Source organism: Sminthopsis crassicaudata, chromosome 2 (genome assembly GCF_048593235.1).
Source record: "Sminthopsis crassicaudata isolate SCR6 chromosome 2, ASM4859323v1, whole genome shotgun sequence".
Taxonomy (NCBI): domain Eukaryota; kingdom Metazoa; phylum Chordata; class Mammalia; order Dasyuromorphia; family Dasyuridae; genus Sminthopsis; species Sminthopsis crassicaudata.
The window spans coordinates 570278200-570295864 of record NC_133618.1 but is presented as its reverse complement, the minus strand read 5'-3'; the positions used below and the strand labels follow the sequence as shown (position 1 = coordinate 570295864).

The window sequence follows — 17665 nt, the reverse complement described above, 5'->3', positions numbered from 1 at the left end:
AGAACCAGTGTGGCTTAAGTAGAGGGAGAGTTGGTATGAGATTTTTGTTTGTTTATTTTGCAGATAATTATATCTCAATGCAGTGTAAGATTAAGATTCAACAAAAGATGGATTGATTCTCTGCTGCTTGTGATAATTTTGGCTTAACAATCAGTGCCAAGAAAACACAAGTCCACCAGCAAGTACCACATCAATCATATGTGAAACCATTGGTTACAACAAACAGAAAAATATTGAAAACTGTGGACAAAATTCATTTACTTGGCAGTATACTTTCCAGAGATGTGCAGATAGATGATGAGATTGATGAATACATTGCCAGAGCTCAGTATCTGGCAGAATCTAAATGAAAGTATGGAAAACAAGAGATATTAAACTGTATACCAAACTGAAAGTCTATAGAATTGCTGTGCTGACCTCTCTGTTGCATGCCTGTGAAAGTTGGACAGTATACCAGTGACTTGCCAGGAAACTCAATTGTTTCCTTTTGAATTATTTTGGAAAGATTCTGAAGATCACTTGGCAAGATAAGGTTCCAGACACTAATGTTCTTTTTCAAGCTAAACTGCTAAACATTCAATTCTATTGCAAAGAGTGCCATGCCTTTGAGCTGGCCAAATTGTGTGAATGCCAAATGTATTCACACCAATCAATACGAAGAGAATTCATACAAAGCAAGTGCTCACTTGGTCAGAAGAAGCAATGTAGTCAAGATCTCTCTGAAGACTATTGGAATCAATTGTGTGATATGGTAGAACAATAAATGACAAAGGACTGCCCGGTATAGAGTGCCCACCATCCAAGATGGCACTGCATGCTATGAATAAAGCAGAATTTTAGTACTCAAAAGAAATGTGAGATGTGCAAATTTAGAGACAACATCATTCCAAATAGTCATGTATTTGTGACTAATCTGTGATAGAGTCTTCAGAGTTATATTGGTCTGATCAGTCACAGTCAGATACACTGTATCTTGGGTCCAATGTAGTGATGTCATTTTGGTCCTCTTTGAGAATTAAGTGTGACTACTGATCAGAGAAATGCAAATTAAGACAACTCTGAGATACCACTACACACCTGTCAGATTGGCTAAGATGACGGGAACAAATAATGATGAATGTTGGAGGGGATGTGGGAAAACTGGGACACTAATACATTGTTGGTGGAGTTGTGAAAGAATCCAGCCATTCTGGAGAGCGATTTGGAACTATGCCCAAAAAGTTATCAAACTGTGCATACCCTTTGACCCAGCATTGCTGCTATTGGGATTATATCCCAAAGAAATACTAAAGAGGGGAAAGGGACCTGTATGTGCCAAAATGTTTGTGGCAGCTCTTTTTGTTGTAGCTAGAAACTGGAAGATGAATGGATGCCCATCAGTTGGAGAATGGTTGGGTAAATTATGGTATATGAAGGTTATGGAATATTATTGCTCTGTAAGAAATGACCAGCAGGAGGAATACAGAGAGGCTTGGAGAGACTTACATCAACTGATGCTGAGTGAAATGAATAGAACCAGAAGATCGCTGTACACTTCAATGCTATATGAAGAGGTATTCTGATGGAAGTGGATGTCTTCAACATAAAGAAGATCCAACTCACTTCCAGTTGATCAATGATGGACAGAAATAACTACACCCAGAGAAGGAACACTGGGAAGTGAATGTAAATTGTTAGCACTACTGTCTATCTACCCAGGTTACTTATACCTTCGGAATCTAATATTTAATGTGCAACAAGAAAATTGGATTTACACACATATATTGTATCTAGGTTATATTGTAACACATGTAAAATGTATGGGATTACCTGTCATTGGGGAAAGGGAGTGGAGGGAGGGGGGGATAATTTGGAAAAATGAATACAAGGGATAATATTATAAAAAAAATTACTCATGCATATATACTGTGGGGAAAAAATTCTAAAAAAAAAAAAAGAATTAAGTGTGACAACCAAACCAAACCAAAATAGTGCTTCCTCACCAACATTTCTGGTTTTCCATGTCTCTCTCTTCAAACTGTTGTAATAATCATTTCCGTGGATTGGGATATTTCATTCTTCTCCTTTAGAAACTTAAATAGAAACAATTTTCTTGATTCTAAGTTGACCTAGAGATACTTCCATTATTTAGTCAGAAAAGATCTGGGAACTCCTCTGAAGCTATTCTGATATAATGAATAAATGAATATATAAAACACTTATTAAACATTTATTATAGGCAAAGTACTGAGCTGAATGCTGAGGATACTAATAGAAACAGAGTTGGCTAGTCCTTGCTCTCAGTAAGCTTATATTCAAATGGAGTAGGCAACATATATGGAATGTTTCAGTTGCAGGTCAGATGGAAAGATTGCATGTCACTGAGGTAGAGCAATAAAGCAGATAATAATGCTTCTTCTTTAATGTTATTTCTACTGATAAAAGTATCCTTTCCTGATATTGAGCCATCTGACAGTGCCAAGAACTCTGAAAGCAAGACCTTTCTTTTCTGAAACTTGATAATAATGGATTCTCAAATAAGGGTTAGCATGTTTCGTTATGAGAGAAATTCCATGAGATGATTCTGGTCTTTTCAGTCTTGTCCCAGGTGGGGAAAGATCTAATTTTAGACCTCTGCCCACTTAGTAACAATGAACACCTAGGACTCCCTTACTCAGAAAGCAACATAAAATAGGGCAGACTAGGGGAATGACTTCTTAGAACCACAGTATCTCTCAGACTCCTTCCACTTGGTTGACCTCTCTAATTCTGATCCTCCCCACATTATCACCAAGCATATGCCAACATAATTGAGGTTAACAGTCCTTCATAATCTAAATTCACATTATATAATTCCACCTCATTTCTCTATTACTCTCCAACCTACAATTAGGTCTCATCATTCTTTCCATATGGATCATGCTTCTTCCTGCTTCCAAGTGGTTAATAGATGGATTGTTGGGCCTGGAGTTAGGAAGACCTGAGTTCAAATCAGGACTAAGATATTTATTAGGACAAGTCAATTAACTTCTGTTTGTCTCAGTTCACTCAACTATAAAAGGACAATGATAATAATACCTATCTTCCAGGGTTGTTGTGAAGGTCAACTAAGATAGTATTTATAAAGTACTCAGCACAGTGCCTGCACCAAATAGGTGTTATATAAGCATTTTATTATAATAATAATAATTATTATTAGAAGTATTTATTATTAATCAATAATAATAATTATTATTTATGCCATTAGCAAGAGAAGAAGGAGGAGAAAAAGGAGAAGTGATTCTAAATAGACTTAGAGGCACCTTCAATATTTAATCATAAAAAAATCTGGAAACTCTTCTGAAGCTATTCTGATATAATGAATAAATGTATCCCTACCTTTACATATGCTGCTCCATTATTAGCAATAGGAGTAGGAGCAGTAGGAATAGTGATGGTGGTAGTAAGAAGTATCTTTACCTTTGCTCATGCTATTTCCCCTACCAGAAGGCTTCCTCCTCATCTTTTACATTTATTTATAACCTAACTATTATTCAAAGTCCACCTAACATTCTTATTTCTGCTTTAAAAACTTTTATGTCAGCTCTCCTTTCACTTATCTTTAGTTATACTAGTAGTGTATTTTTAGGCATAATATTAATATTAATAATCTACGTTAGATAGTACGTTAAGATTTGAAAAGAAAAAAATGGAAAAATACTTTTCTCACAACAATTCTGTGGGGTAGGTGTAAAGCAATATTATACATCTACTATAAAAATAAGAAAAGTAACACTTTGAGAAGTGAAATGACTTGATGATGGTCAAAAAGCAAATAAATTTCTGAAACAAGATTTGACTTCAAGCCCAGATACCTCAGAAGAACAGAATCAGAAGAACTTGCTCATTTATGAACTGGGTAATTTTAATCAAGTCATTTATCTGAGTTTCTTTAATTCCAACTTCACAGGGTTGTTGAAAGGATCAAATGGAATAATATGTGAAGTGGCTTTGCCAACTGTAAAGGTGTAAAGAAATGAGTTTTAAAAGTACTATTTACTTTAGCACTAAATTGTCTTCATAGTTTACATTTAAAATCCAAATTGTCTTTTGATTTTTCACATAGTATCCAATTTATTACCAATATCTCTTATCTTTCCCATCCTCTATACTCATGAAACTCCATTTTATTTCAGTTGCCTTGCGTGGGTTTTGTTTTAGTTTCCATTCCAGAGAATAAGATTCCCCTCCCAGGATGACTCCATTCTTTTTACTCACCAACCTTCTTCTGCTAGGTCAAGGCTTCACTGACACCACCTTCCCTTCTGGAAGGCCACATTAGCAAACTCTTCCCAATACCTTCTTTTATGGAGGGCAGAAACTGGACTCATGTCATTCCACTTGGCATTTGCTGCCCCTCTTAGTGTCAACTCCATATTCTGGATACCCTCTGGTGTCCTGTTCCTCTCCCCTTCTTTCCTCTCTTCTTTTATGTGTTCTCTCCCCTTTTCCTTTTTGGGCAGCAATTAATAAATGTTCTTAATTTGGAGCCTATAAAGTCCCCCTTTTTGTTAATTTTAATAACTTTAAATATAATTGGTTTCCTTTGTAATCCTATGTATTAAATATGTTTGAAAATATGATTCTGAGACAAGGTTTCACCAAACTTCAGCGGGGTCCATGGTCTAAAAAGGTGAAGAATCCTTTGTCCAGATCTGATGGATCTGATGGACAAAGATCCCCTTTGTGCAGGATCAAAGAGAATCTCCTGTTTGCTTACAACCTGGTTTCAACTTACCTCTTCAACCTTATTATCCATTGCTTCCTTTTTTGCATCTCATAGTGCAGCTGAATTAGCCTTGTCGTTCTCCTTACACAGGATACTCCCATTTTCATACTTTTGTCACAGCTGTCCCCATGCCTAGAATGCATTCTTCCTCACTTCCACCTGTTACACTGCTTGTTTCATTTAAAATTCTGTTCAACTACCACTGTTTACATGAAGAAATGGCTAGTACAGTTCATCCAAAAAATTTACCTTGTATTTATTTTGTATATTTTGTGTAAATAGTTTCTCTCCCAAAAGAATAAAATTCCTTGAGGGCACACATTATTTCATTTGTATCTTTGTGTCTCTACTGTCTAGCATGGCATGTAGCCCAATACTGTAGGTGCTTAAAAATACTTATTAATTGATTCATTGATAAAATATCAGTTCTCTCTCTCCAGTCAAATTGTAAGCTCTTGGAAGACAGGAAATATGTCATACTCTTTTGATACTTCCCAAGGGGCTTATCATAGTGCTGGGCTTATAGTAAGCACACATATAAAAACCTCTAAGTATCTGTTGGACTGTTTGAGTCAACAAAACCAACTGTGTAGAGGAAGAATTTGAGAAGGAAAAATAACATTTCTGAGACCCTGCTATGTATTTTTGGAACAGTGTCTGTATGATAAGAACTAGACTTAGAACTAGGGCAGTAGCAGGCAAGAGAGAGACTGAGTTGACATCAGGTCGCTGACCCAACGTAGCTCTAGAATGAGGGCCACACACTAGTTAATGGGTTATAAACTAGCTAGGCTGTGAAAATGGAAAAATACTGAAACATCTAAAAGGAAAAAATAACCCCATGACTTGTCTTCATAAAAATCTGAGTTGACCACAAGACATTGGATAGATGGGCTTGTTTAAAAAAGTGGCCAAGCTAACAGGTTAAATAAGTATCTCTCTCTCTCTCTCTCTCTCTCTCTCTCTCTCTCTCTCTCTCTCTCTCTCTCTCTCTCTCTCTCTCTCTCTCTGTCTCTCTCTCTCTCTCTCTCTCTGTCTCACTCACTCTTTTTTTTTTTTTTCCATGCTCTGGAAGTTGATCAGAAGTGACAAGAAAAAAACAGTATGGAGTTGAAGAGCTCTCTTCCTCAGCAGCTCAACACACATAGTAAACATTAAATCTTCTATTTTTCCAAGAAGTTTCTTTTGGACGACTATGACTGAAAGAAACTAAGCTACCTTTCCCTCCGCTTCTTCTTCTCTCCCAACTCTCCAGCCCCCAGGAACTTGGTAAACATTTGGATACAAAGTTTAATGATTTTTCCATACCAAACCTACCATTAGTAAAGTTCAGTTCACAGGCTCAAAGGTGTCACTGTTCACAATTGAAACTGCCCACTATAGATGAAAGCAAACTTTCAAATTATCTTCACTGAACAATGCAAAGGGATAACTCTATTTTAGAGGCTGATTTTTGTAAACAAATTTTGTCTAAGCTAACCTCATCAAAAGGACACTTTTTCATCTAAGGTAACCTTAATAAATCAAAAACAGTAGACATTATTTAGATCAATCAATCAAAAGCATTTATAAATCACCTACAATATATCAGGCCCTCTGCTGGATGCTGAGGACTGAAAAATTTTAAATGAAGTAATACTTGCCCTCAAGAGCTTATATTCGATTAGAAGAGCCAACATGTACACATATGGTTCTGTAAAACAAGAAGATTAATTCTAGAAAAGTTAACAAATTTTATTTTGGCCAATTAAATCATGTTTTGAATGAATGAAAAAGTACTTACAATGTGACAAGTAAGATAAGTAGGCATTTGCTCTAAAATAGTTGATGGAACTTTTACTTGTGATCTACCTGCAACTTTTCTAGCCCTGCATTTCCAGCTTTGAATATTCCATTACCTTGGACTCCCTGGGGCATTTGGTGGTCATGTGGTTCTTTTGGAAAGTGGTGAATATAAACATGACTCCAAAGTCACAGAACTGTGAGTACCACAGACTTCCTTTAGTCTACTATTTACAGAAATCTTACAGAGAACCTTTTTGTTACCTTAAAAAACACACACACATACAACTTCTCTAATTTTTCATTAATGGATTTTTTCTGAAAGAGGTTTTCTTCTATAATTCAGTATAAATGTCTTTAGCTATTAATACGACGAATAATAATCATCAAGCAATAACCAGGATTCACAGTAATAAAAAGAAGTTAACAGAACAGTTGTAAGTGAAGCTGCCATTACAATTTAAATAGGATATCATTAAGGGCAAGGTTTTATAACTTTTAGTGACTCAGTCCATGGATAGATTTTTTTAGGGATTCCTGAACTTGGATGGAGAAAAAGTTACATTTTGATTTAACCTCTAATTGAATTTTAGCATTTTCTTTAACTATTTAAAATAACAATCTGAAAAGGAGTTCATGGACTATATTAGACTTCCAAAGTCTATTATACGCACACACATACATATACACAAAGATTAAGAATCCCAGATCTAGTAAGAAAGATATGTGTATATACACACATGCATATATACATATGGTATACATGTATATCTATTTCCAACAACATTGAGATATTCTTATATAAATGTATATGTATATATTTATTCTCTTCAACATCAAAATATTCCCATGTCAGACTTTGAAATAAAGCTTCTAGATTCCATTTCTGAAGATGCAAAAACAGTGACCACTATTTTCATTCCCACTACTAATGTATACAAACACTTCTATTATTGGTAAAAATGTATTCTTAGCCTGTCAACTAATACAGAATTTGCCTGTGGCATCATACTGACAAAAGAAGTCTCTATACACAAGACATATTCTGGGGTATAATTTAATGAAGATTTTGAAAATCTGATTCTTAAACTCTTACACACAGCTGCATTCTATTATTTCTCACCAAAATAAATGGTACACTTAGCCTTCTACTGCACACTGGGGAAAATAAGAGTAGTCTGATCTACTCAATTTTTTTGAGCCAAGTCTAAAGGACTCTGTCAGGTTCCAAACACTTGCACTATTATGTTTCCTGAAGAATATAATGCCTGAGCTTATTCTCCAAGGAGCTTCAGAAAAAAAAAAAAAAGGATTTGGCACTCAGCAACATTTCAGAATATACCAGTCCAAAACAGATTATAAAAACTTTTCTCAACTCAAATGGAAATTTTATAAATATTTACTGAATAACTATTATGTACAAAACACATCAAAATGAATATTAAAAAAGAAGGGTAGATAAACCCTGCATGGAATGGGGGAGAGGAGGTAACAAGAGGAATGAGAGTTAAAGGAAAGGAATGAAAAAGAAAATAAGAAAGGAAAGGAAGAGAGGGAAGGAGGGAAAGGAGAAAAAGACATAGTTCCTCTAAGAGATTGCCCTTTTCCCTATTTTCAAAGGACTCAAAGGCATAAAAGTTGTCTATTTTCTCAGGTGAATCAACCATGACATTGTAAATCTTTCTTTTTTGAGGGAGTTTCTAGACTAGTTCATTACTTCATTGTTTGACTTGACATAATAGACAAAAAGGGTGAAGGGAAGTGATCATGCATGCAGAGATATTTAGAAAAATTTTAAGAATATATAATTCCACATTATAACCTCTGAATTAGGCAATTAACTAAAATTCTTTTTTAAGAATAAAAAACCCCTGATATTTCTTGGAGACTTTGTATGGATAATCTTACAGTTTTATTCACAGTTGGGACAGTATTTTTTTCTTATTTAATTCTTATGCTAATCTATATTGCTAAAAGTAGTCCTGGAGCATTTTGTGAAAATGATCCAATCCAACTAAGATGAAAAAGAATATAGGAGTTTTAGATATAAACCAAGTTTATATATTCCTGGCATATGGCATGGTTCTGGTCACTATGTTCTTTCCCTCTATGGTTAGTAATTAATCTTTTTGTCATGAGTCCAGCTTATTGAAAACTTTTCATGGCTGTAGCATATTCCATTCCTATGCAGAAAAATGATTTCTACTTCTTATTTATTCAGTTCTTATATAAATATTATAGATGTCCTAATATTTTTTTTAAAAAGTATTTCTTGAAGATACAGAGAGATTTCTCTGTAGACCTTGTCCTTTGGGATCTTATAAAGTGGAGAACAGGAAAGGCAATGAGGGACTCAATTGTTGGCATTTGGTCCTCTTAGTCTGTGCAGTAAGCCAGAAATTGGTACGGCCTACTTGGTGACACAAGACTACTAAATGGTGCAAAAGCACTAGGCCTGAGTCAGGAAAATTCATTTTCCTGTGTACAAATCCAGCTTCAGACACTTACTAGCTGTGTGACCCTGGGCAAGTCACTTTACCCTGTTTGCCTCAGTTTCCTCATCTGTAAAATGAACTGGAGAAGGAAATGATGAACACTTATAGTTACTTTGCCAAGAAAATCTCAAACAGGCTCACAAAAAGTCAGCTGTAACTGAAATTAATGAACAATAACAATTTGGTGGCAAAATTCCCTTCTCTCCATTCCACATCTCCTCTTTGAATCCTCACTGATAGAAGCAGTTCTCCTTGTATCTTCTGCATAATGATCAAGTGTAGGCATACACTCCTTGTGAACTGTCAGAAGTCAGAGGGAGATGGTAGGGCCAATGTCTTGATGTCAATCTTGATTTATGGCCAAAGAAGACCTGCTTACAGGAGAGTGTAGTTTCTCATTCTTTCCCAGATCAGGTAGATGTTGCTACTTCTATACAAATGTTTTCCACATTATGATACATAGAGTTATGTGGGGGCTCTGGTCATATTTGTTTTCCAAAGAAGCAAACCAGCTGGGTTTCCTCAAATATTTCACATTTGATTAAGGATTCTCTGTCTTTCTTTTACCCTGGAGCACAAAAACTGCTTGGCTTTAATACCTTCCCTAGTTTGAGCTTCCCATAATCTTTCTGGATACCACAGATAGTTAAGCAATGAGTAACCACTATTTCATGATAATGCAAGGAAATTCCCCATGACTAGGTCTTCTTCATTTCACCTATCTAACCCATACTTTCCTCTGTACATACAAATATACAATGTACATAGGCACTGTTGGACACATAAAAACAATAGCTAAATTTATGTCATACATTACAAGGCACAAATAAAAAATAAACACTGTTTCATTCATCTCTCTCTCTTTTGTGTGTGTATGTAAAATATATGAGAGACAAAAAGGGAAAATGCTTTACCTACATTTTTTCTTCATTGATTTTTCATAAAAGCCCTGTGAGGCAGTTAGTAATAAAAGTATTATTATCCCCACTTTACAGATAAATAAAGTGAGGATAAAAGACAAGGGAATGTGGGTAGTATGTGGAAAAGGAAGGACCTGTAACCCAGTCTTTGCCTTATAGGTGTCCCTTGTGTATGTATGTATAGGGAAGTGATCTGACTAAGCCTCCCAAAAGCCAAAGTAATTGTGTCTTGGAGGGATGGGAAAAGAGAGGGAATGTTGGGGGAAAGGACAGAAGGGAAAAGAGGAATAACATAATTATTAGCATTTTACGCTGTGAAAACCACTTTCTTCCCATCAGCTAATGAGGTATTATTATTATTTCCATTTTACAGATAAGAAAATTGAGGTTCTAGGAGATTATAGTTACAAGTGACTGAAGCAGAATTTAAACCCAGGTCTTAGCCTGGCAGAATGCTCAGCACAAACTAAGTCTATATTTTTTAAACTCACTCATTTATTCTTCTGGCCCTAGATCTAGCTCTCTTTCTGTTATGAAACACAGTCTCTCAAGAAGTGGAAGGATACAGAATGAGGAAGGAAAAGGAAAGTGAGCTGCTGATAAGCAGATATGGGGAGGAGGAGAGGGGCACAAATAGGGATAGAATGCTGGGAAACAGAAGAAAAAAAGACAATGGGGAAGCAGAAGAGAGAAGTGGGGAAATGGAGACGGGAAAACATCTTTTGGACAAAGAGAAAAAAAAGAGATTAGAGATTCCATCTCAAAACAGAATTGTGAAGGATTAAAAAGCCCAAGACTGGAGGAGGGAATTACAGCAACCCATGCTTGGATGGCAAAGGGGACTACAGATCAAACTGAGTATCCTTGCATTTTAGTCCCATTATCCAAAGAGGTTCTCTGAGAAGCACAGCCTCCTCACCCCAACATCCCTGCAGGATGAGGAATATGGGCATTTGCAGCCAGAATAGTAGAGAGAAGGAATTCATTCCAATGCATGAGGAATTCAGTGAGGAGTAAAGGGGAAGGAAGAAGGCACAGAAGCTGCTTTTGAAAGAGCATAGAGAGTAGAAGGTAAGGAACCATGCTTAAGAGGCTTTTTTGTTCTTGACCCCAGAGAGTGTCAGATGGTGGGGCAGACAGGGACCCTAGAGTAGAGCTGACTTGGCACCCTGCCCTTTCTTCACCACACCCCGCTTCTGTGAAGGAAAACTTTCCACAGATGAATCCCACAGAAGGGCATTTTTTTTTTTTACAAAGCAATAGCAGTGAAATGGTCTTCAATTATTCCATCTGAAAACAAGAAGCATTCCTTTATGAGAAATCATTTCCATTTGGCATAATATACAGGGAAAGGGAGAACACTTACTTCACATTGGTATTGGTGCAGATGATGTATTCAATCTCATCAGAATAAGGATTCTGAAAAGTGAAGCTGCTGGTCCTGATTAACATCCACTCCCGGTTTTTGGTCCGAAATCGATACATGACTGATAGTACTTGGCCTTTCAGCTTAACGACCTAAGGAAACAGTTTATAGAAATAAAATTGAGTAGAATTGGGGCAGAAGGAAAGGAAGAGGACAAATATTTATCTTTGTGGTATTTTTATAATGTGCCAGGCACTATGCTAAGTGCTTTACAAATAATTGTTTCATTCGTTCTTCACAATAATACTGGGAGGCAGGTGCTATTATTATCCTCATTTTACATATGAAACTGAGGGACACAGAAACTTTTTAAAAATAACTTGCCCAAGGTCACACAGATGGTAAGCCAGGCTAGATCTGAATTCAGGTCTTCCTGACTCCTCATCCAGAGTTCTATCTACTACATCATCTAGTTGCATGGGAACACAGTGGGCTACAAGTCCCCAAATCAAGCATGGTGCTAGAAAAAATATGAATATTTTTATTTCATATAAAATATGTGTATTTTTATTTGTATATTTTAATTTAATTTAAATATATACCTATATCATATATAGTATACATATATATACACATATGTACACATACACACACACACATATATGTATGTATATGAAAAAATAGGAAGATTTAGACCTAGAAGGAATTTTACATGTTATAGTCCAAAATCTTTAAATTACAGATGAGGAAACCAAGGCCTAGAAAGGTTAAGTGACTTGATTATATTTACACAGGTATCAAGGAGAACAGAACCTCAGAATCAGAAATTCTTAAATATAAGATCCTAATATGCAAAAAACTGTATTTTTTTTTGTATAGAATAGGAAACTGAGGCCATTTTACATACTACTATTATTATTGCTACTACTACTATCACGTGCAGTTCCTTAATTATTTACCTATTCTTTGAAATGAAGAATTTTTTAGGTAATTCTTTCAAATTTATTGTTTTTTTCTCAGGTTCTCCAAAGGTACATACTAAATTACCTGATAAAATGGGGATAATTTCTGCAGTTGCAAACATTTGACAAATATACTGAATCAATGCCTTTATCTTGTAAGAATCAAAAAAGGAGGGGGGAAAATGGAGGTGATTCTCTTCTCCCTCCTCTGTGATCCTTATTTCTCAAAGTAAGCCTTTTGCTAGGTTGACTTATGACACATTCCTTTATGTCTCTGAAAGTCTAACTTCCAAAACACCTCTCAATATCTGATCATTCACTAGTCTCCCCATTTTATTGATTAAAAAACAGACTGATTGAAGTAAACTGACTATCCCAAGATTATCCAGTAGTTACAGAGAGATTTCTGTTAACAAGACAAGATTTTTTTCTATTCTTATAATGCCTAGATAGAATTTCACAGAATTGTGGAATGTCAAGAGTTAGAAGGAACCTTAGAAGTAATCTTGTCCAACAGTGCCAGAATTTTCTGAAATCCAAGATGAACACTCCCATTTTCCTCAATTTTCATGTGGCAAGATCTCAAGAGTCTTCAATTTCTTTGGGTACCTTCTAGCTTATAAATATCCTTAAATGTGGGCAAAGTTATCACCTCCTTAGTCATGGATACCCTTCCTCTTTAGATACAGCCTAATATCACATTAGCTTTCTTGGTTGTATTAGCACCCTGTTGACTTATACTGAGTATGCTGAAAGTCCTAGATCTTTTCCTGATATACTTCTATTTAATCATACCATCTTCCATCTAGCATTTATGAAGTTAAAATTGTTTTTTGAATTTAAGTTCAAGATTTTATATGTTTTCGTACTAAGTTTCATCTTATTTGATTTAAGATGTTCTAGCTTGTCAAAGAATATATATATATATACATATATATATATATTTTTTTTTTCCTTTTAAAATTTTACTTCCAGTTTTGTGTCATATGCAAATTTTGTTAAGTAGTGTTTTCATATTTATTTCATATTTATATTTCATATTTCATATTTATACATGGTATATTCAAATAATTCTGTTAAAATTAAAGAGTTCATTTTTATTTGAAATTAATTCCTTTGCAGTTTCAAATGAATAAAAGTATTTCCCTTCATCAACAATTCCTAGCCACCACGCCCAATGGCAGAATCCCAAAGAATACAAAGGCTGTGTCAATGTCCAACCCAAGGATTTCCTAGTGGATATTAGATAGCTGGCCAGTGGACCCTTTGATTCTGGGATACATTTATTATTGTTGGCCAAAGGGCATTACTGTCCTGGTTTAATTTTCCCACCATATGAATAAATTTGCCTTCTCAAGGAACTGATGCTACATGAGCTGGGTACTGGCAGAAATCAGATGCTTAATCACACTTTTTTTTTTTTGCTTTAGAATCAATAAATTTCTGAAAACGTCAGCAGTTTGCAATCTCCGTGGCTCTATAAAATGGAGATATCCTTTGAAATCATGCTTAGTGTTTTAATTTAAATATTTTTAAAGCTGACATACCAATAATAAAATAATCCTTCCTGTTAGGTGATTTTTCATTGGCTGAGTCTTGAAGGCAAGACTAATTTTATAATAATATACTTGAAAATATGACAGGATTTTTTTGAGGAAAATCTTGATATATATTAAAAAAGGAAAACACATAAAAATTCTATTGTATAATCCTTTGCCTTTAAAGCATTTCATATTCTTCTCAAATAAAATCCTTAAAGATCACTAGCATAAAACTGAACAAATATCATATGGTTACTTACATAAGCCATCTGCACAAGAAATATTAATAGGAGAGAAGAGGTAGGGAGAAGACAGAAGATTACAAAGGAAAAAAATTTGGAAATAACTTGTCCATAGAGATAGTAATTAGCAAAGCCATAATTCAAATAGAAAATTGACTCTAAATCTATTGTTCTTTCCATAATACTATGGAAAAGAGTTCACAATAGACGATTTTAAATGCCCCTTCCATTCTTAATATGCTACCTTTCTAGGATTAAAGAAGTTCTATACTAGCTGAGCCTTTAGATAGCAACAAGATTTTAGGTAACAATAATATATTTATTATTCTGATTTAGGATGAGCAATTCCTATACTCTGATTTATTTTTTTAGCCTTGGTGACTAATTTTCATTTTTCCTCTCAGACTTTCTCATTCATTCTTCTTGTGGCCAATGGTAAACATTATTGACATGGTTAGAGGTAGAACATGAGTACACAGAACAAATAAGTTAATTGGGAAATGAAAGGGCTACATTTAGGAATAATTAATACTATAGTCTGAAATAATTGGCCATCTTAGGATTTAGATGAACTGTTTATGAACTTAAATTATGTCAAGTATAAGAAGACACACCTTTACAAAAGAGTGAATTATTTTTGTAAACATTAAAGTGTTATATGAATTGATATTATATGATAAGATCTAGAAGAAACACTAGTTATCACTGAGTAGAACTCCTTATTTTTATAGATGAGACAACTAAGGCTCAGAGAAGTTAAATGATTATCTCAAAGTCACATATATAGCAAAATGACAGAGCTTTGTTGTGGACCCAGATTCTTTGATTCCAAATCCAGCACATTTCCACTATGTCATGATATTTTGCAATACAAGAAAAAGAAAAGTAGATAAAGGGGGAAAGGAGAGAATAGAAAATAAGGTGAAGACATAGAATGTAAAAAGGAAGTGGGTAGAAAATTTTAAAATATGAAAAAGAAAGAGAGAAAGAGGGGAAGTCGTGAAATTGAGAGAGAATATAAAAGGGAGAATAAATAAAGGTGATAAAGAAAAAAAGAAAAGAAAGGAAAGATAAAGGATAAGAGAGATAGGAAAAAATTTAGGGAAAGATGGAGAGAGAATATGAGAAAAAAGAGGAGAGGAAGAAAAGGAAGAGCCACCAGGGAGAAACTGGGAGGTCACTAAAGTGTATGTGATGAAAAAGGGAAGAGGGAAGAGAAAAAAGAGATAAGAAAATGAGAAAGAAAGTAGAAGAAGATAGAGCCCACATGGTAATATAAAGGGATGGCTTCCATGAAAGAAGGGAGTGGAAAAAAGTTCCCCTTCCATAGTCTAGCAGATGAGAGAAGCATCCTGAAGCCCGTTAAACCTCAGCCAAACATTTCTAACTATCCCTGCCTCTAGACCTATCTTGGCCAGAGCCAAAGGGCAAGATGGAGGACAACTTGTGGCCAGAACAGCTGCAATAGTCCTAGGAGTCAACCCAAGCTTCTATCACTGGGATTTAGAGGCAGTGACTAGGGAAAGCATTATGCATCTGCTTTATTCAAATTGCTTTAAAAAATTTTTTTTAAGGAAAGAAAAAAATCCTCCTAAAACTGGAGAAGTGACCAAGCCCTAAGTGTCCCATTTCCAACTATCCTCAATGTGCCTTTCACTTCCTTCCCTTAAATAGGATTTTGTTAGGGAAGGGAGCATTGTAGCTCCTTTTAGGCTCAAAAAGAATAAACTATAAACTAGGAAAAATAAGAATTTCCAAAAATCTTAGTCTATGGCTGTACTGACCTATATTTAAGTATGATGAAACACACCAGACATTTCCAATTAGCCCTACTCTTGCCAACAATTCTCCAAATTGGCAGTTTGGGGATGTTAACTGGGCCTATCACTTCCAAGGCATGTTAATTGAAGGCACCTCCAGGTTCCAAAAGTAATTCCCTTAAACCTAAACGCATAGCTTTTCACACGTAGCTTAAGTCCTCCCTATGCTGATAGAAAATTAATTTTTTAAAAAAATTTTTCTTTAAAGTTTTAAAAGATAAGAATAGTTCTGTCAGGTCATGGGATAAAACAGAATGAAGAAATATAAACAAACTTCTGAAGGAACTAATGAAAATTTAAAAAAACTCATTAATAGAAATTAAGTGATAGTTTGTGAAGAATTTGAGTTGAAAACAGACTTAAGGCAGTCTTCCATTTGCCACTGGTTTCTTTCGAATTTCCAACTCAGCTGTCTGGAACTCAAAATTCATTTCCCCCACAGAAATCATGTCACAAATGATGATTAGAATAGTTTTGGGATCCCATTTCCTCCATTCACCATAACCAGAAAATTTAGAGCCGGAAGACATTGGAAATTATTGCACTCAATAGACTGATCTTTCAGAAAAACAAACCAACTTGCAGAAATAAAATGACAATCTCACTGAATTAGTGGCAGAACTCAGTCCTCTGATTCCCATTTCATTGTTCTTTCCAGGATGGAGAGCACAAGACATGACCACTTTTTAAAATTTAATTTTTATTTTACTTTTTCTCAATTACAGGGCAATGACCAGTTTTTCTAAATCTGCCTTTAAAAAAAGATAATGTTATCCATGTTCTAACTCAGCTAGGAAGGAAAGAAACCAGAATTAAATGTCTATTATGTGTCAGCCACTGTGCTGAACACTTAGAAATATTATATAATTTGATACGCATACCAACCCTATCATATAGGTACTATTATCCCCATTTTGCAGTTTAGGAAATTGAGGTAGTCAGGGGTTAAGCCATATAGCTAGTAAGTGTTTGAGCAGAGACCTGAATCCAAGCCCAACTGTCTACTGCTGACCCAATTTTCTTTGAACCTTCATACTGCCCAGTTCAGTGGTAATACTTCTTCTGCTTATGGCCACAGGAAGAAGGGGTTCTATCAATGAGCAAAGACAATAGAATTATGGAACCCTGGAGTCCAGCTCCTTCATTTTACAGTAAGGGGAGCTGGTCAATGAGAAATTAGTCCTTATGAGCATGTACTGCATGTTCTGCCTGATGCAATTCCTTCCCATGTGGACTCTGGAGCACAAACAAATATTCCATGACCACTTCCTGTCCACTTACCACATAATGAAGAAAGGCCTTTGGGTTAGTGCCTGAGCTGGAAATAAGAGTACATAAAAAAAGAAACTAACTGCCCAAATTGTTCTCTTTTCCTACTTGCATTCAAGTGAGGAAGCAAGTGAGGAAAGGCTGCCTCCAGGTGGAAAGAATACTATGGCTTAGTCTCCCCACCAAGATCAACTAACATGAAGCCAAGATTTCGTGACCTTGATATTGCCTCTGTCCCTGTTGTATCTATTCTTTCCTATATTAGAGGAAGGAGTATTGGAGATGGAACAGAAAAAACTGTAAGCTTTAAAAGGCTGGAGAAGCATGAGGAGTCTAGGCACTAGAGTTTAAACTAGACATTCCAAGCTAGGTTCTCCTTCTGATTAAAAAATCAATCTAGCTAACTTAACTCAATTCAATTCAATTCAACAGAGATTTACTAAGCCCCCATTTCATAAAAGTCATTGTGCAAAGTCTCCCAAAGGGGGGGGGAGGCTAAATTAAATTAAATTCAGAGATCC

The 17665-nt window shown here is 35.3% G+C and overlaps 1 protein-coding gene across 3 annotated transcripts in view; it reads right to left on the bottom strand.

The window, feature by feature from the left end:
* ARNT2 (aryl hydrocarbon receptor nuclear translocator 2) overlaps positions 1–17665 on the bottom strand; it is a 258328-nt gene that overhangs the window by 43841 nt on the left and 196822 nt on the right. For all 3 annotated transcript variants that reach the window (XM_074295242.1, XM_074295240.1, XM_074295241.1), the window contains one exon: positions 11311–11462. In XM_074295242.1, the coding sequence (XP_074151343.1) occupies positions 11311–11462 (152 nt within the window). The remainder of the gene's footprint in view (positions 1–11310; positions 11463–17665) is intronic.